At 42.1% G+C, this 25744-nt stretch overlaps 1 protein-coding gene across 1 annotated transcript in view; it reads left to right on the top strand.

Moving 5' to 3' along the window:
• APPBP2 (amyloid beta precursor protein binding protein 2) overlaps positions 1 to 25744 on the top strand; it is an 88223-nt gene that overhangs the window by 43101 nt on the left and 19378 nt on the right. Inside the window, exons 2-8 of the mRNA XM_044286242.1 lie at positions 6977 to 7065; positions 8281 to 8432; positions 9550 to 9673; positions 12300 to 12468; positions 14132 to 14221; positions 24879 to 24946; positions 25038 to 25143. Coding sequence (XP_044142177.1) covers positions 6977 to 7065; positions 8281 to 8432; positions 9550 to 9673; positions 12300 to 12468; positions 14132 to 14221; positions 24879 to 24946; positions 25038 to 25143 — 798 coding nt within the window. The remainder of the gene's footprint in view (positions 1 to 6976; positions 7066 to 8280; positions 8433 to 9549; positions 9674 to 12299; positions 12469 to 14131; positions 14222 to 24878; positions 24947 to 25037; positions 25144 to 25744) is intronic.

Here is a 25744-nt window from a genome sequence, read left to right as displayed (position 1 = left end):
GATCAATAAAACCGATAATATATTACACTCTTCATATGTAGGTGTACAGTGGGATATGTTGCCTATAGACATCAATATAATGCGTCATAGAAAAGGATTTGCCAAAGAAAATACAAGCCTTTTAAAGGGGTTTTTCAGGAGTACAATATTGATGACCTATCCTTAGGCCAGGGTACCGGAAGATGGTCCACATATCAGCTGTTAAAATAAGCTGCGGCCTTTATCTAGGCCAGTGATGTCACGCTCATGGGCCACATGTCCTTTTTGCGGCTGAATCTCATTCAAGTGAATGGTTATGGGCTGCAATACCAAGCACAGCGGTTATCCAACGTATAGCCCTGTGGTTGTATGCAGCACTCTCCTCTGTGCCATGGCTTCTCCAAACAGCTGATCAGTGGCAATGCCAGTTGTTGAATCCTTACTGATCGGATATTGATGTCAAATCCTAAGGATAGGTGATCAATGTTGTACTTCAAAAATAACCTTATAAGTGCACAATGAACATGTTAAAAAAGTCTGTAAAGGGCATCTGTCAGCAGATTTGCACCTATGACACTGGCTGACCTGTTACATGTGTACTTGGCAGCTGAAGGCATCTGTGAACATGGGACCAACACAGATGTCTTCAGCTGTCAAGTGCACATGTAACAGGTCAGCCAGTGTCATAGGTGCAAATCTGCTGACGGATGTCCTATAAACTGTATTAGGGCTGAAACGATTACTCGATTGAATCGAGTAATTCGACACAAAAAATCATTTGATGCAAATTTTTTGCATCAATGATTTGTTTGTGTCATGTGACCACGGAGCGGGAGTGAAGCGCTTGCTATTACATACCTCTCCGTGGTCACCCGCCGGCCCATACCGCGCTGCACTGGATCCTGACACATCATCAGGACATAGTGCATGTAAGCGCGCACTATGACCCGACGATGTGTGACGTGAGGATACAGTGCAGCGCGCGGAGAAGAAGAGAAAGGAGCGGTGGAGCGGTGTCCCTACAGGAAAGGTAAGTATTTTATTTCACTGGCGCAGGGGACATGGCACTGAAGGGGGACAGCCGGCAATGGATGGCATGGAGGGGCAGATCTGATGGCACTGGGGTAGTGGGGGGCATGGAGGAGCTGATCTGATGGCACTGGGGTAGTGGGGGGCATGGAGGGGCAGATCTGATGGCACTGGGGTAGTGGGGGGCATGGAGGAGCTGATCTGATGGCACTGGGGTAGTGGGGGGCATGGAGTGGCTGATCTGATGGCACTGGGGCAGTGCAGCTGATGGCACTTGGGGATAGTGGAGCTGATGGCACTTGGGGATAGTGGAGCTGATGGCACTTGGGGATAGTGGAGCTGATGGCACTTGGGGATAGTGGAGCTGATGGCACTTGGGGATAGTGGAGCTGATGGCACTTGGGCTGATCGCACAGGGGGGGAATGAAGGGTGTTGGGGACTGATGGCAGGGGGTCTGATTTTTTTTTTTTTTTTTTTAAAGGAACAGTCATTTTTTTTCTTATTAGATTACTCAATTAATCATATAAAATATTCAATAGAATACTCAATTACTGAAATAATCATTTACTGCAGGCCTAAACTGTATTCTATGCTGCGTTGTCAATGAATATACAGCTGTTATTGTGCTGTTTTGATGATCACATTGCATCTTCTAGGTTCTGTCACTTTTGCCATAGGCGTTTTCTAGTCACCATCCTTATTCTTGTGCCCACCTATAAACATATATGCCGCTATTCAAGCCACTGTAGACATTGATGTAAATGGATCCACACACTAAGGGAGATTTCCCTTCAGCCGAAACTAATGTTTCCCATGTGTTTATTTAAGGAGTAATACCATTATTAATGTGAAACATGAAAATCGTACGTAATCTAATACATGATAATCTCTTTCTAACACAGCTAGAACCGGCCCTGTACCTCACATGGATCCAGAGATCTCCCCATTGCTCCATTTGTTCTGCTAGAATTATTTCAAACTGGCAGCTTAGGGGTTATGTCTTTTCTCGGGGGTGCGTACTGTCTGTTGCAGATAGTGGCCGTTGACGGATTGAACTGAGCGAGGTGGACAGGGAAATAAGGAAAAGAACAACCAGAAGGTGGCGCTAAACAGATGCATTTTATTGAATAACTCAGTGGCTATGCTAAATATTTAATCACATGCAATTACAAAAGTATTCGGATCCAGGTGCTGGTGTGAAAACTTAAGAATATTGCTTGTGGAACGTCCCCTTTAACCCCTTAAGGACACAGGGCGTACAGGTACGCCCTTGTGCCCTGGTACTTAAGGACACAGGGCGTACATGTACGCCCTGGGCATTTTCGATCACTGCCGTGCGGCTGGCAGTGATCGGAACCCGGTGCCTGCTCAAATCATTGAGCAGGCACCTAGGCTAAATGCGCGGGGGGTCCCGTGACCCCCCCATGTCGGCGATCGCGGCAAACCGCAGGTCAATTCAGACCTGCGGTTTGCTGCGATTTCTGCAGTTTCTGATCCCCGCAATCCCTGACCGCGGGGATCAGAAACTTTAGGATTAAAAATTGTTTCCTGTATCCCTCCCCCCTGCACCCCTGAGTTATTCGAGCACGGTGGGAGGTGCAGGGGGAGGGTTGCGGGCGGTGCGGGAGGCGGGCGGTGCGGTAGGCGGGATCGCGATCCCCCGCCCGCCTCCCATTGCGTAATCGTTGGCGTCTAGTGGGTATACCAGGGTGCCAGCACATCGCATCACCGATGTCAGCCGTTTAACCCTTTCCATACAGCGGTCCGTACGGACCGCTGTATGGAAAAGGTTAACAGTAAGAGGGAGCTCCCTCCCTCTCCGATCGGGGGGCTGCTGTGCCTTTGCAGTCCCCGGAATGGAGAGGGAGAGAGCTTCCAGGCAGACCCCCAAGCCCCGTCCTTACCCTTCCCCGTCTGCGCAGTTCTGGCCACTACTGAGCAGACGGGGAAGGTTCCCATGGCAACAGGACGCCTTCTCAGGCGTCCTGCTGTCCATGGTGCTGAACAGATCTGTGCTGAAAGCATAGATCTGTTCAGACAAAGTGTAAGTAAAATACAGTACAGTTCAATATATATTGTACTGTACTGTATTATGCAGACATCAGACCCACTGGATCTTCAAGAACCAAGTGGGTCTGGGTCAAAAAAAAAGTGAAAAAAGTGAAAAATAAAGTAAAAATCAAAAATCACATTTATCACTGATTAAAAATGAAAAAAATAAAATTCCCTACACATGTTTGGTATCGCCGCGTCCGTAACGACCTGATCTATAAAACGGTAATGTTACTTTACCCGAACGGTGAACGCCATAAAAATAAAAAATTAAAAACTATGATGAAATTGGATTTTGCCCACCTTACTTCCCAAAAAAGGTAATAAAAGTGATCAAAAAAGTCGCATCTACGCCAAAATTGTAACAATCAAACCGTTATCTCATCCCGCAAAAATCATACCCTACCCAAGATAATCGCCCAAAAACTGAAAAAGTTATGGCTCTTAGACTATGGAAACACTAAAACATGATTTCTTTTGTTTCAAAAATGAAATCATTGTGTAAAACTTACATAAATAAAAAAAAAGTATACATATTAGGTATCGCCGCGTCCGTATTGACCGGCTCTATAAAAATATCACATGATCTAACCCCTCAGATGACCACCGTAAAAAAATAAAAATAAAAACGGTGTAAAAAAAGCCATTTTTTTGTCATCTTCCGTCACAAAAAGTGTAATAGCAAGCAATCAAAAAGTCATGTGCACCCCAAAATAGTGCCAATCAAACAGTCATCTCATCCCACAAAAAATGAGACCCTACTTAAGATAATCGCCCAAAAATTTAAAAAACTATGGCTCTTAGACTATGGAGACACTAAAACATTTTTTTTGTTTTAAAAATGAAATTATTGTGTAAAACGTACATAAATAAAAAAAAATGTATACAACCTGCTCTATAAAATTACCACATGATCTAACCTGTCAGATAAATGGTGTAAATAACAAAAAAAAAACGATGCCAAAAAAGCAATTTCTTGTTACCTTGCCGCACAAAAAGTGTAATATAGAGCAACCAAAAATCATATGTACCCTAAACTTGTACCAACAAAACCGCCACCCTATCCCGTAGTTTCTAAAATGGGGTCACTTTTTTGGAGTTTCTACTCTAGGGGTGCATCAGGGGGCTTCAAATGGGACATGGTGTCAAAAAAACCAGTCCAGCAAAATCTGCCTTCCAAAAACCGTATGGCATTCCTTTCCTTCTGCGCCCTGCCGTGTGCCTGAACAGCAGTTTACGACCACATATGGGGTGTTTCTGTAAACGACAGACTCAGGGCCATAAATAACGAGTTTTGTTTGGCTGTTAACCCTTGCTTTGTAACTGGAAAAAAAATATTAAAATGGAAAATCTGCCAAAAAAGTGAAATTTTGAAATTGTATCTCTATTTTCCATTAAATCTTGTGCAACACCTAAAGGGTTAACAAAGTTTGTAAAATCCGTTTTGTATACCTTGAGGGGTGTAGTTTCTTAGATGGGGTCACTTTTATGGAGTTTCTACTCTAGGGGTGCATCAGGGGGGCTTCAAATGGGACATGGTGTCAAAAAAACTGTCCAGCAAAACATGCCTTCCAAAAACCAAACGGCGCACCTTTCACTCTACGCCCCGCTGTGTGGCCGTACAGTAGTTTACGGCCACATATGGCGTGTTTCTGTAAACGGCAGTCAGGGCAATAAAGATACAGTCTTGTTTGGCTGTTAACCCTTGCTTTGTTAGTGGAAAAAATGGGTTAAAATTGAAAATTAGGCAAAAAAATTAAATTCTCATTCCATCCCCATTTGCCAATAACTCTTGTGCAACACCTAAAGGGTTAACAAAGTTTGTAAAATCAGTTTTGAATACCTTGAGGGGTGTAGTTTATAGAATGGGGTCATTTTTGGGTGGTTTCTATTATGTAAGCCTCACAAAGTGACTTCAGAGCTGTAGTGGTCCCTAAAAATAGTTTTTTTGTAAATTTCTGAAAAATTTCAAGATTTGCTTCTAAACTTCTAAGCCTTGTAACATCCCCAAAAAATAAAATATCATTCCCAAAATAATTCAAACATGAAGTAGACATATGGGGAATGTAAAGTCATCACAATTTTTAAGGGTATTACTATGTATTACAGAAGTAGAGAAACTGAAACTTTGAAATTTGCTAATTTTTCCAAATTTTTGGTAAATTTGACATTTTTTTATGCAAAAAAAAATTATTTTTTTTAACTTTATTTTACCAGTGTCACGAAGTACAATATGTGACGAAAAAACAATCTCAGAATGGCCTGGATAAGTCAAAGCGTTTTAAAGTTATCATCACTTAAAGTGACACTGGTCAGATTTTCAAAAAATGGCCTGGTCCTAAGGTGTAAAAAGGCTGTGTCCCTAAGGGGTTAAGGACACATTCAGACCAAAAAGCTTCAACTCATCCTTGAAAAAAAACGGACCACATGTGGATGACGTCTGTTTTTTCTTGCACCCCTGTTCACTATAATGTACAAGTCTTGTGGGAGAATCAGACCTAAGCGATGCATGCTGTGAATTGTCCCATAGATTACAATGTGCCAGTGTTCCCTACAGGCGCTGTCCTCGGATTTCTATGCATCAGTCTCTTACCTGCCTAAATACTGTGCCGGGGAGGATGCCGAGCTACAATGTGAACCACGCTTGGGGATCTACATGTGACTCATATAGATAGGCTCCTGTCAGTGATAAAGATGATGGCGGTTCAGTCCCCCTGACTGTACCTATGGTCCCTTACCTTACTGAGACCATAGAGGGGAATACGAGTACGCCGTCCCCTCAGTAGGCAGCGATTGTCCATGGGAGGCTGTTCTGAGGCACAGAGGTTGGGAAAGCGGGGTGAAACCTAACATTCCGGAGGCTGAACTAATCCGGAGATACATATAAAGTGAGTGAGTGTGTGGGTCGGGCGGAGGGGTGGTTGTGAAGGTGGGTTGAAGGTCTTTACTCAGGCTCCAGCTCTCCTGTTCTGAGCACTAGTTCTATAGACTCTCCCCCCCCCCCCCCCCCCCAATATCTTTTTGACAATGCTGATCTTGATGTAAATCGGTCATTGAAGTTGATGGAATAAATCTAATGGCTGGCCAGTTATTAGCGATCAGAATAATAGAGGAACAGATCAATGACAAGCATGTAGCTGTAAACTAGATGAAAGCCTCGTGGTTATCAGAGGAAATGCCCAAAAACAACCCATGGTAAAAAAGAAGGCTTTAGACTGCACGTACAGCAATGATGCCTCTCCAGCTTGTTTGTGGTACTGAGATGGCATGTCTCGCTTTCTGCAGGAAATGTGACTGTTCCATTTCTATACTGCGGCCTGCAATTGAGTGTCCCTCTTTTGCATGTATATGCTTTGTAGCCATTTGGCTGGGGAACCAACTATCCGATTTCTCTACAAGACAGCCGTGCCAACCACTGCCATCCTTCTGCCACGTGCTCCTACTGCCAGTATTGTTCCACCTAAGATTTTTGTTTGTCTAGTTGTTTTTGTTTTTTCATTTATCTGTGGGATCTGTGACTACTTGAAGGACTGCTTTATATTTTTGAGTACTACTACTTTGAGATTTGAAGAAAGCAGACGGAGGTCACGTTTCGGACTGTCTTGTAGTGGCAGTCTGTTGGTGAATAGTGAGTCCAGTGATGCGATGAGAATGGTGCTGTGTGGGGAGGAATGGTGCAGTAAGCACTGGCCCGATAATCCATACATTTCTGAGGCTAGGAACAATTTCACTTGTACAGATGATGTCCGTGTGCTGCGCACATTTTTCGTGGCCCTTTAGTAATTAATGGGTGGATCAGACACGGACAGAAAATATGGTTGTGTGCATGAGGCCTCAGTGAAGTATAGGTTCATTACACTGTACGTTCTCTGCACTTCAATACAGCTCTAAACCTGCCATTGTCTTCTATTTCAGCTTTACCAGCAAGGAAGACTTTGCCAGCTTGGAAGTGAGTTCTGTGAATTAGAAGTTTTTGCAAAAGTATTACGCGCATTAGATAAAAGGTAAGTCAGCAAAACAACCCCAGGCTCCCACAATTTTGCATGTTGCTCCCAGTGCATTTTTAGACCTGTTTATTTTGCTGTCCCAGTTCTTCTGAAGCAGTCTTCTCACTTCTCACTGGTTTAGGGTCCATTCACACATCCGTGTGTGTTTTGCGGATCCGCAAAACACGGACACTGGCAATGTGCGTTCCGCATTTTGCGGACCGCACATCGCCGGCACTTAATAGAAAATGCCTATTCTTGTCCACAATTGCGGACAAGAATAGGACATGTTCTATTTTTTTCGGGATCGAAATTGCAGATCCGGAAGGGCGGGTCCGCATTTCCGGAGCCGGGCTGCACATCGTGCAGCCCCATAGAAATAAATGCGGAAAATGCGGAACGGAATTGCGGATGTGTGAATGGAGCCTTAATGTGGTGTGTGCGTGCCACTTCTTAAAGGTTTTGTATGGCCTAGGAGCAGACAAACCCAATGCATCTCGTGTGTCCCCCATGTAAGGATAAATAAAGGCCACTCACCTGTCCATGTTCCTGCCATGCCTGTGCTTCCGGTTCCCGTAGGACCAGGAAGTGGCTTGGTCCTATGACCACTGCCGCCAATCACACACCTCGGCAGTCACATCTGCTTGAGCGATGCCTTACTGGGGGAACCATTAGGAACATTGGGGTTGTTGTCTCCTAGGCATAACATCCCCTAAGATACATTGTAATTTAGGTTTCTGGTCCGTCTAAGATTGTGGTAAATGTATTCGTTGTTCATTTCTACAATCTCCAATTTAATGGGTGAATGCATCTTCAAATTAGGTAATTTAAATTGTCTACCCAAAACAATTACTCCTGTCCATAGATCCTGTTATGGACTGTAGATGTCATAGAGGGGAACTCGGGACCCACCCTTACCCAGAGCAGAGGGCCGCTCTATAAGATTGGCTCAGAGGGTAGGGACTGTAAAGCCGTTTAATGCTGAGAGCACTTGACAGTGAAGCTCTGCCTTCATTGCACTTGCAGGAGCAGAATCTAGCAGAATAAGAATTCATATTCGCACTACTTCTGATAATACAAACTCCACAAAAGGTATGATTGCACTGCCCTCCCCAGCCCTACCTAGTGCTGTCAGCAGTTTTGCATGGTTAGAAGCTGCTGTACTGTTTGAATGTTTGGTCCAAAATGGATTGTTTTCCTTTAAACCCCTGTACCATTGTTTGTCCTCTACAGACATTTACTACATCACTGCTTTCAGGCTTTAATGGACCATGGAGTGAAGGTTGCCTCTGTGTTGGCATATTCTTTTAGCAGACGGTGCTCGTACATCGCAGAGTCTGATGCTCAAGTTAAGGAAAAGGCAATCCAGATTGGTTTTGTTCTTGGTAAGTCATTTGTTTTACAGCATCATACATGATACACAGTTGAGTCACAATATTATGAGCACTTTTTACTTTTGACGTTGGTAGCGTGTAGCTCACCAAAGAAGTTGTGTCGTGAGCTGGCTTGATGGATATGTAAGGTGTGCGATAGGCTGTCTGCACACATATCCCTCGTTGTTATCAAGGGTAAAAGGCGATTTTATCAGAGTTGCAAAAAGGATGATGATTGGCTTTTGTGCCAAGGATGGGAGTATTTCTGACACTGCACAGTTTTTGAACTGATGGCGTGCTGCAGTGTTGAATGGCACCATTGTTAATAATCTATGTGGAAACTGTGGAGCACCGCATGCTATGGATGTGAGAGGTGAAAATCTGTTATGAAGGTGCGCAAAGGCAGGCTCCATAATGATCCATATTGTGTCCCCCATTAAAGGGCATCTCCAGGTTCCTGATATCTATGACATCAATATCCTATCACTGGGGATCCAACACACTGTATTTCCACTAATCAGCTTTTCCCTGCAGCCTTGGCATCAGAACTAGCACTTTAAATAGAGCCGGAAGCGCAGCTCAGTTCAAAGTGTAGTTGCCATTGCGGGTTACTGTTGACTTGAATGGGAGCTGAGCTGCAGTAACCCAGCACGGCCACTTCTATTCAAAGGATAGATCATCAGTATCAGGAGCCTGGAAAACCCCTTGAAAGGGTCTCAGCCTTTTATGGCATATTGCTAGGATATGCCATTAAAGTCACATAGGTTCAGTCCTACCTCTGGGACCTGGTCCTGTCTCAAGAATGGGGCCCCCGAAGTGAAGGAGAGCACACCGCACATGCATGGGTGCTCTCCATTCACTGCTATGAGAATGCCGAAAACAGCCAAGTAAGCTATTTTCGGAAGTCCAATAGCCGTGAATGAAGAGTGCACAGGGCATGCGCATCCACCTTTCCATTTACTTATATAAAACTGCTAGAAATGGCAAGCCAGCACTTAGCTATTTTGGAGCGCCCACAGCAGTGAATGGAGTGGGGCCGCGCCTCGCTTCCTTCACGTTGGGGAGGGGTTGGGTGAGTTTTGGAGACCGATGAGGGTTTGTTTTATAGGTTTCTTTTTTCACATTGCAGGCGGCTTTCTCTCGGATGCAGGCTGGTACGGCGATGCTGAGAAGGTGTTCCTGTCATGTCTACAGCTCTGCACTCTTCACAATGAAATGCTGCATTGGTTTCGTGCAGTGGAGTGCTGTGTCAGGTATAGGGAGCTGAAGTTATTTGATCTATATATTTATATAGAGCATGCTGGGAGTAGTAGTTTCACAACAGCCGGAATGCCCGATCTACAGTGACAGAGTTGGAGTATTAAAAATCCTATGAGATAAAAATAAAACTTCAGTTGAAATACTGCTAAAAAAAAAAGAGCATCCTATTGAAATGACTGATTAAAGAGCCTTAGAGTACTTAAAGGGAACCGGTCACCTGGATTTTAGGTATAGAGCTGAGGACATGGGTTGCTAGATCGCCGCTAGCACATCCGCAATACCCAGTCCCCATAGCTCTGTGTGCTTTTATTATGTAAAAAAAAACTATTTGATACATATGCAAATTAACCTGAGATGAGTCCTGTAGGTGAGATGAGTCAGGGACAGGACTTATCTCAGGTTAATTTGCATATGTATCAAATAGTTTTTTTTTAAACAATAAAAGCACACAGAGCTATGGGGACTGGGTATTGCGGATGTGCTAGTGGCCATCTAGCAACCTATGTCCTCAGCTCTATACACAAAATCCAGGTGATAGGTTCCCTTTTAATGAATAATTTCTGAAAACACTTCTGGTTAGGCAGCATCTACGCCAATTTAGGTGGCAGCCTAGCAACAGGCAGCAGGTGAACTACAAGGCCATGCTTCACCAGCTCCCACCCCATTACACAGTCCCCTGTAATATAATAAGCAGACATTGATTAGTTATAACCGAATACTGTTTGTTTGTGTGTGTATATAATTGTTTAAAGGGACAGTGTAATAGATATGTGTACATGAGACATTTACATTACATTTATGACATTGTGGCGTCTTAAGATGCTGGATCATCTTCCATGGATGTAGTGTACTGTGTAGGTATTGTTTACTGCAAAAACAAAACGCCAAGTTAGTCAGCACATCCTGTAAAATGAAGCAGGTTTTTGTCGCCATGGCTGAAAATACAAAACTGTACAGAACACAAACATTGACTATATGAACAAAGGCCATGTTCTGTGTGCAACATATACATGAATATGAGGTAATTAGCAAATATATTTTAATAAAAATAATTTGTGCCTGTCTACCACGGCAGGGTGACGTCTTTCACATGGGACTCTACTCAATAATGACTCCTCTTTGTGCCAGCTGGCCTCAAATGAATTCAGGAAGAACAGGCTACAGCTGTATACTGCACAAACTAAAAGAGCCTATGGAAAGATGGGTTTTCTTTGGCGTGCACAACCAAGATGGAGGCAGCTACCCCTCCAAATGCAGACTGAAAAACAAAAAACAAGGGTTTTATTCAAAACAGTTGTTAAAAAAACTGACATGCTTTTCGTTTTTTATGGCCATTTTTTTAAAAAACTATTTGTGGATCCATTTTCTGTCTGTCCATTTTTACCTGCCATTTTGCGTCTGTTTTTAATTGGCATTAAAAACCAATGGAATTCAATTTTATTTTTATTTTTTTTATCCCAAACCCTGGAGAGCCCTTAATATATGTAATGCCCGCTATAGTGCCCCCAGTAAGATTAAAGGGGTTGTCCGGGTTCAGAGCTGAACCTGGACATACCCATATTTTCACCCAGGCAGCCCCCCTGACAAGAGCATCGGAGCATTTCATTCTCCCGGTGCTCTTCTTTGCCCATCAGAGCCGGTGACGTCACCGAACATACTGCTGGGTGGAAGCTTCCGTCCGGCAGTGTGTTATTGTAAATAAAAAAGCCCTTGCCCTGCGTGATCTAGCGCAGAGCAAGGGAGAGCATCGGAGCATAAAATGCTCCGATGCTAACATTAGAGGGCTGCCTGGGTGATAATATGGGTATGTCCGGGTTCCACCCTGATCCTGGACAACACCTTTAATTCCACCATTAGTGCCTCCCAGTATTAATAATGCCCACATTAGTGACACCAGTATTATTAATGCCCCATTAGTACCCCACAGTATAAAAAAATTGTCCCCTTATTCACCCATTCTGCCTGTGCCAAAAAAAAAACTCCATCCACTTGCATGCATGGGAATGCTCCCTCCTCACTGGAGACATCAGGCCCTGGCTCTTCCAGTATCATGGCTTTACATGAAGTGCCATCAAGTAGATGAGTTGATACCTTTTGTATTGTAACCCCTGAATGGCTTTTTCTTTTAACATAATGCACTTGTTTTTAACGGTGATTAGATGGGTGCACTCCTGTCTAAAGGGCCATTAAACAGGCCCATTGATTTCAGTGGTGTTCATCTGGCTGTCAAAATGGCCAAAAATAGGACATGTCCTGTTTTTTTTGACGGTTGCTATTCAGCTATGTGTATAGACTTCAACTGGTTGTAAAAATGGCCTAATGGATGTTACTTAAATGTCCGTCACATGGGAATTTTTCATATTCGTGTGACTGCTTCAGTCTTGGTCATGCACTCCTAACAAACTCGTCTTTCCTACAGGCTGTTTTACATTAGTGCAGTATATAGGGAGAGCCTGCTCTCCTTGAATTAATTTGAGGCCTGTTGGCATAAAGAAAGAAGCCATTAAAGAGAGGATCCCATCTACAAAGAGGTCACCTTGCCATGGTAGATGGGCTCAAATGATTTTGATAAATATGTATTCTGTGGTGTAAGTATTGTTTGTTTTGTTTTCTTCCTAGATTGCTGCATGTTCGAAATGGGAACTGCAAATACCACCTGGGAGAAGAAACCTTTAAACTTGCACAGAGTTATATGGAGAAGCTAGCAAAGCACGGACAGCATGCAAACAAAGCTGCTTTGTATGGCGAGTTGTGTGCTCTGCTATTTGCAAAAAGTCATTATGATGAGGTATGTGCTTCTTCTCGACTGTGATTGATATATAGTTAAGAGATAGAGATATATATCTATCTTCCTAAATTGTGCAAAAAAGCTTGCCTCTCTAATTTTTTACAAATTTAGAAGATATGGACACCATTGCCCTGTTTATTGCTTATTTTTCTTCTTAAATCCAAAATGATCCAACTTTTAAGTAGCCTTTATTTAAAGAATCTTACAAGTTTACTGTTATTAGAGTCACTCATTCAACTGACTGCTCTTCTGAATCTGACAATCCAACAGCAGACTGCTCCCAACAGAGAGAAGCTGACTCTCACACATTCCTCAGCATCAGTATCTGTAAGTGCAAAGGTCGTAAAGCAAGTCTATTCGGGAATAAATCTATATGAGAGCTAGTGAAGGCAGCAGCATCCTGGTCTTGCATCCATCCAGCTTGTGTTACAGGGAGGGACATGCAAATAAGAAAAGTCTAAAACTAGAAGCAGGTTGCAAACCGCTTATCAAGGTTTCTGATAATGATCTATCAAAGGAAAATTGCAGCCTGAAATTTTTTAAACTCTGTAACCGCAAGCATATGTAAAAATCAATTTCCATGTCAAAGGTGTCCATATCCTTTAAAGTATAGCTTATGTTTAAACGGTGTACTTATAGTATAATTTGAGGTTGAGTAATTTACCTTTGATACCATAGTGCATAAGTTGCATTTGCAAGTGGTTATTGTGGTGAACACTTTATATTTTCCCTTTTATACTAGTCCAGCAGGGGCTTCTGCTTGCCCATTACTCCATTTAAAGGGGTTGTCTCGCTTCAGCAAGTGGCATTTATCATGTAGAGAAAGTTAATACAAGGCACTTACTAATGTATTGTTATTATCCATATTGGCTCCCTTGCTGGCTGGATTCATTTTTCCATCACATTATACACTGCTCATATCCAGGGGCTATGGCCACCGCTGCAGGTGAGATATGAGGTGGCTGGGACGGAAGCAGCTGTGTATGCGTGTTCCTACAGTCCTGGCCGGAATTTTTCTCTACAGTGTGCAAGTACGGCCACCGCTACTGGATTGCAGGGTGTTCATACCTCCTGGTTACAAGCAGTTTATAATGTGATGCAAAAATGAATCCAGCCAGCCAAGGAAACACTATGGGCAAACAGAATACATTGGTAAGTGCCTTGTAATAACTTTCTCTACGTAAGTTCTTTACAGAAGTGAGAGAACCCATTTTAAGCATTTTTTATTTTTTTTATTGCTGACAAAGGTAGTTCTCAAAGTGAAATGATTCTAATGCTTCCTTGTCAATTGTATTAACCCCTCCAGGACCAATTTTGAAAATAACAGCTCAGCTTCGGATTCCAATCAATACACCCTTCACACACCTGTTCCATACATGTACATCAAGGGGTTGTCTGTGAATTTGCTATTGATGGCCTATCCTTGGGTAAATCGGAATGGGTCTGACTTCTGCCAGTCATGTGATTGATGTGGCCGTGATGCTTTGCCAAGTGCAAAGTGCCCTTCCCACTAATTTAGAGAGCTTTTCCTGCTGAATGAATAATGACTGGGAAAGCGCCTTTAATCATCTCTGACCATAACCGTAATTGCAGGGCACTGACACTTACTTTGTTTCTTTAACATGGTAGAAAAGTAATGTTCCCTGATTCTCTTATTTACTAGGCTTATAAATGGTGTATAGAAGCCATGAAAGAAATTACCAGCGGGCTTCCTGTGAAGGTGATAGTCGATGTGTTGAGACAAGCATCTAAGGTACTTGCAAGTTTTAGATTTTTCGCTGTAAATGTAAATTGCACCTGAAGAGTGCACTGATCTGGTCTTGTAGACACTGTGGTTGCTGCATCTTTTGCCTTTTCCATAAAAGCTACTTGTGGGGGAAAAACAGCAGCCAAACCTTGACGACTTTGCAGCACATAGGAAAATGTGGGTGATGTATCCAGATGTGCTCCACAAGAGCTTGGAGATCTGTATTTATTACTCTGTGGCCGACATTGATAAACAACTGGCCAAACATAATCAGGCCACGGCTTAGAAACCACTGGGGCAGAAATGGCTCAATTGGGACTCTAAATGACCCTCAAATTAATAATCCTTATGGAGTTTTTTCAAACTAGTGTTTGAACTCCATGGCAGGTTTTTCCGGCAGAGAACAGCCAGCCAGAGCTCTAGTGGTAAGCCGGATGTTAATGCGTCTGGCGGAGATCCATCCGCTACCCAGCAAATAAGCCAAGATTTGGCCTCACAAAAAATGCTGCACACAATTATGTTTGTCCGGCCGGATCCTGGTCAATGGGGCTGGCGGGTGTGCGCTTACATCCGGCTAGACGGAACAGCCTGTTGGAGAGCTGTGCCGCAGATGTCAGTCTTCTTTGTTTACATGGCATTTCTTACCAAGTGGCACTAGAAATGTATAGATTCTATCCCAAGGAAAGGAGGAAAACACAAGACATCAGTAATCCGGCAAACAGCAGCCGCCTCCGGCACTCCAGCTCGGCTGTACTCGCAACTCCCATAGAAATGAATGAAGCATGCTGGAATTTGTAGTGTCCAAACAACTGGAGTTCCCGGGGTTTCTGAACCACTCTTTTAATTGTTACTCTGGACGTCCCAAATATTGTTCTTTTAGCATGGTGTTCCTGATGCTGGACATAAATCAACCACCAAACTACGTCAGATATCGGGCCCTATAGTTAGATTTTTTTCATCTTGTACAATGTTATATGAACTCTAATGTGACTGTAAAATTTTGTTTGTATTTTTATTACTGCAGAAAATGTAAAGTGTACATATGTACACCATACATACCGGATATGGTCAGTCCACTGTTGGCTAGGGTGAATCTGGTAAAGCGCCTACCAGCTTTTAATCTTGTACTGTTCAGTTGGATTAAATATCTCTCATAGGTTTACATTTTGATCACCCCCAATATATAATCAAAGTAGTCCAAGGCCATTAACATAAGAGGCTAGTTGTAGCTGGAACAGAGGTGCATTTTTTTTTTTTTTGTACTTTTGGGCCCCCTAATACTCAGATTTGTTCTGATGTATTTTGCTCACTAAAAAAACTCCATAGAAACTGCGTGTTTTTCCATACTGCATGCAGTTTTTATGGCATTTTCTATACCACTGTGTGAACAACACATTTTTTTTCCTGGTGTTATTTTTTCCCCCTGTAGGGAAGGAGATGTATGGAAAAAATACACCAAAAGCTTCATCTTGCTGAGAGACAACCCCACCCCCACACAATTAACAAAAACATCAAACATCTGTAGCAAAATAGAATCTCATGTATGTCCTGCGTTTCACATAGACGTTCAGCTAGTATTTTTGCGCCAAAAAATACACCAAGAAGTGCCAGTGCAAAAATGCCAAAGCCATGGCAGTCTGATCTTTAAAGGGGGTTTGCACCTCGAGGGGCACTGCAATAGCATCAACTGAAGTTTACATCCAGTTTTTTTTTTACAAAGCAGACAGCTGCTGGTAGAGTCTGTGATTGGAAACTGCTCCGATCAGACTTTCAACCCCTCAGATGCCGTAGATGATTATGACCATAGTAATCTGAGAGGTTAATTAACGAGAGCAGTGCTAACAATGGTCCCCGCAATTAGGTTGTGGGAGTCATTTGGTATAGCAGCATGGGGCCTTCTGAAGGCCCCAAGGTCTACAATAGTAAAGACCTGTCCAAAAACAAAGGATCGACTCCAGCTTCTGATGTATAAAAATAATTGGTTCTTTATTGGCTTCCAAAATTTAAGATCCGACATACATCACATGGAAAGACAAGTTGTAGTTGTGACGCGTTTCGGGCTATGGTATTGAGCCCTTCATCAAGACAATACAACATGTACTAAAAGCAAGTACTTATATACAACACAGGTACAATCCTCCTCCTTTTTCGATTGGCTGACGGTCACACCCCCAGCCCAGGTGTAAAAAAGAAACTGAACTTATATATGTAGAACATGCCATTACACCAATATTCCATGCGCTTCCAAAAGTTCATAAACCAGGTTTTCCACCTCCATTACGTCCGATTGTGGCAGGCATCGGCTCATATTCCGAAAATTTATCGGAATGGGCAGATTTCCTGCTACAACCACTTGTACCGTTCATACCAGGATATCTGAGGGATACAGGCACAGTATTAAAAAACTTTTTTTCTTTTGAGTGGCATACGAATTTTACCTGGGTAACAGCAGATATTACTGCATTGTATACGAATATACCACATCAGTCGGCTATTGTTGCCTTAAAATGGTTCCTAGAATGTTATAGTAACTATACTCCAGAGTTGCAGGATTTTTTATGTTCATGCATAGATTTCTTGATGAAACATAACTTTTTCATGTTTAATAAAAAAAATATTACCTTCAGCAATCAGGAATCCCTATGGGAGCGAAGTACTCACCATCGATCGCAAATATATATATGGCGTGGTGGGAAAGCAGGTATCTTTTTTCTGATGATAACCCCTATAGAGAACACTTTAAATGGTATGGTCGATTTATCAACGATATGTTGTGGGTTTGGCAGGGGGACAAAGAGAGAATAGGTGAATGTATAGAATACTTGAATAATTGTACCACATCCATAAAATTAACCCTTTCCAGCGATCTGGATAAAATTGTCTTTCTGGATCTGTGTCTGGAAGTGGATAAGGGCAGTAATGAGGTGATTACATACACCCATAGGAAGCCATCAGCTGGTAATACTATTCTCTCTGCCTCCTCCTGCCATCCTCCACACGTTATAAAAAAATATCCCTAAGGGGGAAATGATAAGGGCAAAAAGGAACTGCTCCACCAAGGAATTATTTGAAAGAGAAGTCCATAGTATTGCAGCTAGACTTAAGATGAGAGGATATACCCAAACCAGCATAAATAAAAGGCATACAGTTAGCAAGACAGAAAGACCCTCATCTTCCCTAATGGGAATGATAAAAGTAATGGCAACAAAAATGAAAATAAAAGAAAAGGGAATAAGCATAAAAAGACTAAAAATAAAATAAAAAAATGTGAATAAAGATGAACCTATCTCCTTCATCACTAATTACAGTAGAGATTATTTTAGGATATGTGAAATTTTACGGAAACATCTTCCGGTTTTGAACTATAATGAGGAATGGAGAAATATAGCATCTGCAGGAATAAGATGTATAGCAAAAAGAGCTCCCACTATGGGACAAAAAATCAGTCCAAGTTTATTTATGGAAAAGATCCCCAAAATATGTACCTGGCCAAAAACCAATGGAAACTATAAATGTGGTAGCAGAAGATGTATCTGCTGTCAACACATGTGTATCTCGAAAGGTCATATCTATGGCTAATAATAATAGACATGTGTTGAAGCAGTATATAAATTGCAATACAGACCACGTAATATATGTTATAACATGCAAAATTTGTAGATTGCAATACGTGGGCTGTACCACAAATGATCTAAAAGTTCGGATAAGGAAGCATTTAAGTGATGTCCCTCATTTTATGTCCCGGAATGTTTCAGCGGCAACTATGCATTTTGCCACTGTTCATAAAGGCGACACCTTTGCGTTTTCTGTGCAGGGCGTGGAGGTTGTCTCTGCACCTATTAGAGGAGGTGATCGTAAACAGAAGTTATTAAGCAGAGAAACATTTTGGATGTTTATTTTGGATACCTGTACACCGAAGGGTTTAAACAGAAAATATGACTTAACATTGCAATATATGTAGTTCATCAGTCTGTGACTTTTAATTCATGATGTTAAATTCATTGCCTCCCCCTCCCATCTTTTCCCTGGCTGATTCTCTCACCTAACCCAGGAACACCTGGGCTGGGGGTGTGACCGTCAGCCAATCGAAAAAGGAGGAGGATTGTAACTGTGTTGTATATAAGTACTTGCTTTTAGTACATGTTGTATTGTCTTGAATTAAGGGCTCAATACCATAGCCCGAAACGCGTCACAACTACAACTTGTCTTTCCATGTGATGTATGTCGGATGTTAAATTTTGGAAGCCAATAAAGAACCAATTATTTTTATACGTCAGAAGCTGGAGTCGATCCTTTGTTTTTGGACATTTCAAATGTGGCTGGGTTCAAGCCCTATCCTCCGTGCTTCACAGGGATCTGAGGTGAGAGCTGCAATCTTCTGTCTTTGTGTATGCAATAGTAAAGTCCTACACAGTGCTTTTCCTAATGAACACATGTTAAAGCCCCCCAGGGGGACTAAAAATGAAATTAAAAAGAAGTTTCAAAAGTTTTTAAAAATCTCAAAGAAAAAAAAAGATCATTGGTATCGCTTCATCTGAAAATGCCTGAACTACTAAAATATTAAACTATTTATCCCGTATGGTGATGAGAAAAAAATAAATCAAAAATCAAAATGGCTGACCTATTTATTGTTCGCTTCAGCTTTAAAAAATAAAAAAATAAATTGGAGAAAAAGTGATGAAAGATTCATGCACACCCAGAAATGGTATCAATAAAATCTACAGCTCGCCCCACAAAAAATGAACCCTTACACAGCTCCATAGACTTAAAGAGGACCAGTCACCACCCCTGACATGCCTATTTTAATAGCTTCATGCATTCCCCATGTACTAATAATTCTGGAGCATCTATTCTTATGGCTCTATGTTGTGACATTCCTTTATTATTTCCACTAGAAGTTATGAATAATTGCTAGGGGTGTGCAGTAAGGGTACAGAGGGGAGGTAACCAGTTGGCGGTGTGTACCTGCACAGTCTGAAAATGTCAGCACTGATTGGATAGAGTGAGTGTGTACAGGGACACCCCCAACTGGTAACAACCCTCTGTACCCTTACAGCAATTAATTTATAACTTCTAGTAGAAATAATAAAGGAATGACACAACATACAGACATAAGAATAGATGTTCCAGAATTGTTAGTATGTGGGGAATGCATGAAGCTATTAAAACAGGAATGTCCGGAGCGGTAAAAGGTCCTCTTTAACCACCTCTGGACCGCCTAACGCAGATCTGCGGTCCGGAGGTGGCAGCCCTGCGCTCAGCGACGCATATACGCGTCATCTCGCGAGACGCGAGATTTCCTGTGAACGCGCACACACAGGCACGCGCGCTCACAGGAACGGAAGGTAAGTGAGTGGATCTTCAGCCTGCCAGCGGCGATCACTCGCTGGCAGGCTGGAGATGTGATTTTTTTTAACCCCTAACAGGTATATTAGACGCTGTTTTGATAACAACGTCTAATATACCTGCTACCTGGTCCTCTGCTGGTCCCTTTTGTTTGGATCGACCACCAGAGGACACAGGTAGCTGTGCAAAGTAGCACCAAACACCACACTACACTACACCCCCCCTGTCACTTATTAACCCCTTATGAACCCCTGATCACCCCCCCCCCCCCGTCATTGATCACCCCCCTGTCATTGATCACCCCCCTATAAGGCTCCATTCAGACGTCCGTATGATTTTTACGGATCCACGCATCCATGGATCGGATCCGCAAAACACATACGGACGTCTGAATGGAGCCTTACAGGGGGGTGATCAATGACAAGGGGGTGATCACGCATATAGACTTCCTGATCACTTCCCTGTCATTGATCACCCCCCTGTAAGGCTCCATTCAGATGTCCGTATGATTTTTACGGATCCACGGATACATGAATCGGATCCGCAAAACACGTACGGACGTCTGAATGGAGCCTTACAGGGGGGTGATCAATGACAAGGGGGTGATCTCCCATATAGACTTCCTGATCACCCCCCTGTCATTGATCACCCCCCTGTCATTGATCACCCCCCTGGAAGGCTCCATTCAGACATTTTTTTGGCCCAAGTTAGCGGAAATTTTTAATTTTTTCTTACAAATAATTCCACTAACTTGAGTCAAAAAATAAAATCTCACATGAACTCACCATACCCCTCACGGAATCCAAATGCGTAAAATATTTTAGACATTTATATTCCAGACTTCTCACGCTTTAGGGCCCCTAAAATGCCAGGGCAGTACAAACACCCCACAAATGACCCCATTTTGGAAAGAAGACACCCCAAGGTATTTGCTGAGGGGCATATTGAGTCCATGAAAGATTTAAATTTTTGTCCCAAGTTAGCGGAAAGGGAGACTTTGTGAGAAAAAACAAAAAAAAAATCAATTTCCGCTAACTTATGCCCAAAAAAAAAATTCTATGAACTCGCCAGGCCCCTCATTGAATACCTTTGGGTGTCTTCTTTCCAAAGTTGGGTCACATGTGGGGTATTTATACTGCCCTGGCTTTTTAGGGGCCCTAAAGCGTGAGAAGAAGTCTGGGATCCAAATGTCAAAAAATGCCCTCCTAAAAGGAATTTGGGCACCTTTGCGCATCTAGGCTGCAAAAAAGTGTCACACATCTGGTATCGCCGTACTCAGGAGAAGTTGGGGAATGTGTTTTGGGGTGTCATTTTACATACACCCATGCTGGGTGAGATACATATCTTGGCAAAAGACAACTTTTCCCATTTTTTTATACAAAGTTGGCATTTGACCAATATATTTATCTCACCCAGCATGGGTATATGTAAAATGACACCCCAAAACACATTCCCCAACTTCTCCTGAGTACGGCGATACCAGATGTGTGACACTTTTTTTCAGCCTAGGTGGGCAAAGGGGCACACATTCCAAAGTGCACCTTTTGGATTTCACGGGTAATTTTTTACAGATTTTGATTGCAAACTTCTTCTCACACATATGGGCCCCTAGAATGCCAGGGCAGTATAACTACGCCACAAGTGACCCCATTTTGGAAAGAAGACACCCCAAGGTATTTTGTGATGGGCATAGTGAGTTCATGGAAGTTTTTATTTTTTGTCACAAGTTAGTGGAATATGAGACTTTGTAAGAAACAAAAATAAAAAGAAAAAATCATAATTTTCCGCTAACTTGTGACAAAAATGTTTTTTTCTAGGAACTCGCCATGCCCCTCACGGAATACCTTGGGGTGTCTTCTTTCCAAAATGGGGTCACTTGTGGGGTAGTTATACTGCCCTGGCATTCTAGGGGCCCTAATGTGTGTTAAGTAGTTTGCAATCAAAATGTGTAAAAAATGACCGGTGAAATCCGAAAGGTGCTCTCTGGAATGTGTGCCCCTTTGCCCACCTTGGCTGCAAAAAAGTGTCACACATGTGGTATCGCCGTACTCAGGAGAAGTTGGGGAATGTGTTTTGGGGTGTCATTTTACATACACCCATGCTGGGTGAGATAAATATCTTGGCAAAAGACAACTTTTCCCATTTTTTTTATACAAAGTTGGCATTTGACCAATATATTTATCTCACCCAGCATGGGTATATGTAAAATGACACCCCAAAACACATTCCCCAACTTCTCCTGAGTACAGTGATACCAGATGTGTGACACTTTTTTGCAGCCTAGGTGGGCAAAGGGGCACACATTCCAAAGTGCACCTTTCGGATTTTACCGGTCATTTTTTACAGATTTTGATTGCAAACTTCTTCTCACACATCTGGGCCCCTAGAATGCCAGGGCAGTATAACTACGCCACAAGTGACCCCATTTTGGAAAGAAGACACCCCAAGGTATTTTGTGATGGGCATAGTGAGTTCATGGAAGTTTTTATTTCTTGTCACAAGTTAGTGGAATATGAGACTTTGTAAGAAAAAAAAAAATCATCATTTTCCGCTAACTTGGGACAAAAAATAAAAAGTTCTATGAACTCACTATGCCCATCAGTGAATACCTTAGGGTGTCTACTTTCCGAAATGGGGTCATTTGTGGGGTTTTTCTACTGTCTGGGCATTGTAGAACCTCAGAAAACATGACAGGTGCTCAGAAAGTCAGAGCTGCTTCAAAAAGCGGAAATTCACATTTTTGTACCATAGTTTGTAAATGCTATAACTTTTACCCAAACCATTTTTTTTTTTTTACCCAAACATTTTTTTTTATCAAAGACATGTAGAACAATAAATTTTGTGAAAAACGTATATATGGATGTCGTTTTTTTTTGCAAAAGTTTACAACTGAAAGTGAAAAATGTCATTTTTTTGCAAAAAAATCGTTAAATTTCGATTTAATAACAAAAAAAGTAAAAATGTCAGCAGCAATGAAATACCACCAAATGAAAGCTCTATTAGTGAGAAGAAAAGGAGGTAAAATTCATTTGGGTGGTAAGTTGCATGACCGAGCAATAAACGGTGAAAGTAGTGTAGTGCAGAAGTGTAAAAAGTGGCCTGGTCATTAAGGGTGTTTTAGCTAGCGGGGCTGAAGTGGTTAAACATACGAACGAGACTAGTTTTTAACGGTATAAAAACACAAGATAAACTATAACAATTTGATATTGCTGTAATCGTACTGATCCGCATAATGAAGTTAACAAATCGGTTTTACCTCATAAGTAACACAATAAAAATGAAACCCATAAAAGAATGGTGAAATTGCATTTTTATCCACAATTCCACCCTTTTTAGAATTTTTCTTCAGTGTCCTACTACATCATATGGACTATTAAGTGGTGCCATTAGAAATTCCTGCAAAAACAAGCCACAATACAGCTATGTGAATGGAAACATTTCGTTCTGCAATTGTGCGGAACGGGTGCCGACCCATTCATTCTCTATGGGGACGGAATGGATGCGGAGAGTTCACTATGTGCTTTCCGCATCCGCATTTCCGGAGTGCGGCCCCGAGCTTCCAGTCCGCAGCTCCGCAAGTAAATAGATCATGTACTATTCTTGTCCGCAGATGCGGACAAGAACAGGACTTCTCTATTTAGTGCGGCCCGGTGTATTGTGGATCCGCAATACACTACGGACGTGTGAATAGACCCAGTGCTTTTTTTTTTTTTTTTTTTTTTTTCCACCTCTGCTTTATCAGCATGCAAATGCCTTGCTATTTGCTTACATTGTTTTTCCTCCCCTTGTCATGTGTTATAGGACTTGGACTTGTTGATATGTTGGGGGGTGGTCCATCATATTGAGATGTGTGGCTGTTTTTTTTGGGGTTTTAAGTGGCTTTAACAAGTGATGGTGTCTATTTCTAGCTAATAGAAATGTACTATATTTCAGTGTCCCCCAGTTGTGTCCCCATTCCTCTTCTTCTTCTTGTGGTCATATACTTTACTCTTCTTTTCTTTCTTTTTTAATCAATTATATGCATTGTGATGCCTGTAGCATAATAGCATAAAATAAAACGTAAATTTAAAACAAATCCTTGAGTTTTGTGCCTATGAGAGCTTACAGCCTAAAGCCTATTAAAGGGGATGGCCCAGAATGACAGCTTATCAGCTATGCCCAGGATAGGTGATAAATGTCTGACCGCAGAATGTCCCCATTTGAATGGAGTGATGGTCACTGCCAGTCACTCAGAAATAGAGTACAACGCTCAGCTGTTTCCCCGCAGTCCTGTAGGAAATCACTGGTTGAGAGGCAGTATGTGTGGGGCTCTGTCTCAAACCCCCTCCTACATCTGCCTCTGGCTTATCTTTTCTCTTTGGTGGTTAGGTATATTTATTTTTTGGCTGTATTTATTTGCACTATTGTAGGATTGACAATTAACATAGCTCCTTATATTGTGCTATTTATTGCATATGGTGATGTTCCCTTCATGTTTTTGATTGTTGTTGAGGGAGTTCGCTATTGGATTGGAGGGGGTTTTGTGGAGTTTTAGGCTTGTTATTGCCGACCCGTATAAATAGTTAAATAGTGTGTAATGTGCTTATATTTGATAACACTTTTGGATGAATGAATTGGTAATGCCTACACTTAATTGCACATGTATTTTTCTTTTGGATATATACTTTGTACTCTGTCTCCTTCTGTCTCATAGATGTTGAATAGAGCCGCAGTGTACATGCTCGAATGCTGCTCTAGTCAAATGACAGGAGCCCCCGCCAGTCAGATTCACCTAAGTGCCCTTTACACAGGCCATGAATCCACCAGATAATCGGTAACGAGCATTCATAGGAACGTCATTAGCAATTATCTGGCGGTGTAGATTACCCGTTGACCGAGCAAAACACGCTCTGCTGCCGGCATACAACGTGTCTTTATACTGAGGAGGAGATTACTGCATGTAATAGCAGCGGTCTTCTCCACTAATGAGCCGCCGATTGCTAGGAAGGAACGTTTTTCTTTCCAACAATCGCCTGCTGAATTTGCCAATGTAAAGGGGTCCCTGTCCTATAGATGGGTGATTAGTCATTCTTGGGTAATCTTTCTAACTTCCGGTAATCTCCATTAAAACACAAGACTTCTGTTTTTATGTTGCTGTGCATCAGCCCCCTGGGTGGTTACTGGCCAGCACCATACTGATAATCTTTCCCAGTAATGTGCACAATAGTCAGTGTATTGTGTATATTTTCTAAAAAATCACCTTCTTTTTTAGAGATTTTGAAAATGAAATTGTTCCTATATTTGCATCTAATTTACTATATCTTAATGTTCCCTTTAGGCATGTGTAGTGAAGCGAGAGTTCAAGAAAGCTGAACAGTTAATAAAGCATGCAGTATACCTTGCCCGGTAAGACTAGAGTTGTTTTCTGACACCTTTACTATCGATGGTCATTTTTTTTTATGCTAACCAATGTTTTTGTATTTTGCTTTTTGTTTAGGGAAAATTTTGGCTCCAAGCATCCTAAATATTCGGACACATTACTAGATTATGGATTTTACCTTCTCAATGTTGACAACATATGCCAGTCCGTTGCAATATATCAGGTACATTGGTAATAATTTGCCCACTTGTTGCTGAGAATAGGAGGCTAGAAATTTGCAAGCTTATGTGCCATCTTGTACAGTACTAGTCCAAGCAATGCTCAGATTCTGAAATTTAGTGTGAAAGCTATTTACAGACCGTCACAAGTGCTCCAGTATTTTCATCAGAGCAGACATTTGCAAACTCCCATATGGTGAAAGCTAGACTTGCATGTGGAACAAAAATGTAGTGCAAATGATGCTTGATTGATCCCAACCCTCTGTTGCTACACTTAGAAAATGCACAGACTAACAGTACGGTAACTCCCCATATGAATAAGCTTTTCAGTAATTAACTATTATCACATGATTTAATATTTCTTAGTTTATGTATAGTTTCTTTTGGGAGGTTATATGTTAAATACATTGTTCCCTCGTAACCCCTTCCAACACATGATGTACTTTTACGTCATGGAAGCCACTGCATTCCCGCAATTTGACGTAATGGTACGTCATGATGATCGGGCGGGCACTGGAGCAGTGTGCGCGCGATCACTGTATGGGCCCGGCAGTCCCTAGTAGCTAGGCCCCTGCTGTATCCGCCAGCATCGCTGTAAAAGCCAAT

The sequence above is a fragment of the Bufo gargarizans genome, chromosome 3 (assembly GCF_014858855.1).
Source record: "Bufo gargarizans isolate SCDJY-AF-19 chromosome 3, ASM1485885v1, whole genome shotgun sequence".
Taxonomy (NCBI): Eukaryota; Metazoa; Chordata; class Amphibia; order Anura; family Bufonidae; genus Bufo; species Bufo gargarizans.
Note: the sequence above shows the minus strand (reverse complement) of the source record. Positions and strands in the feature narration are given on the sequence as shown.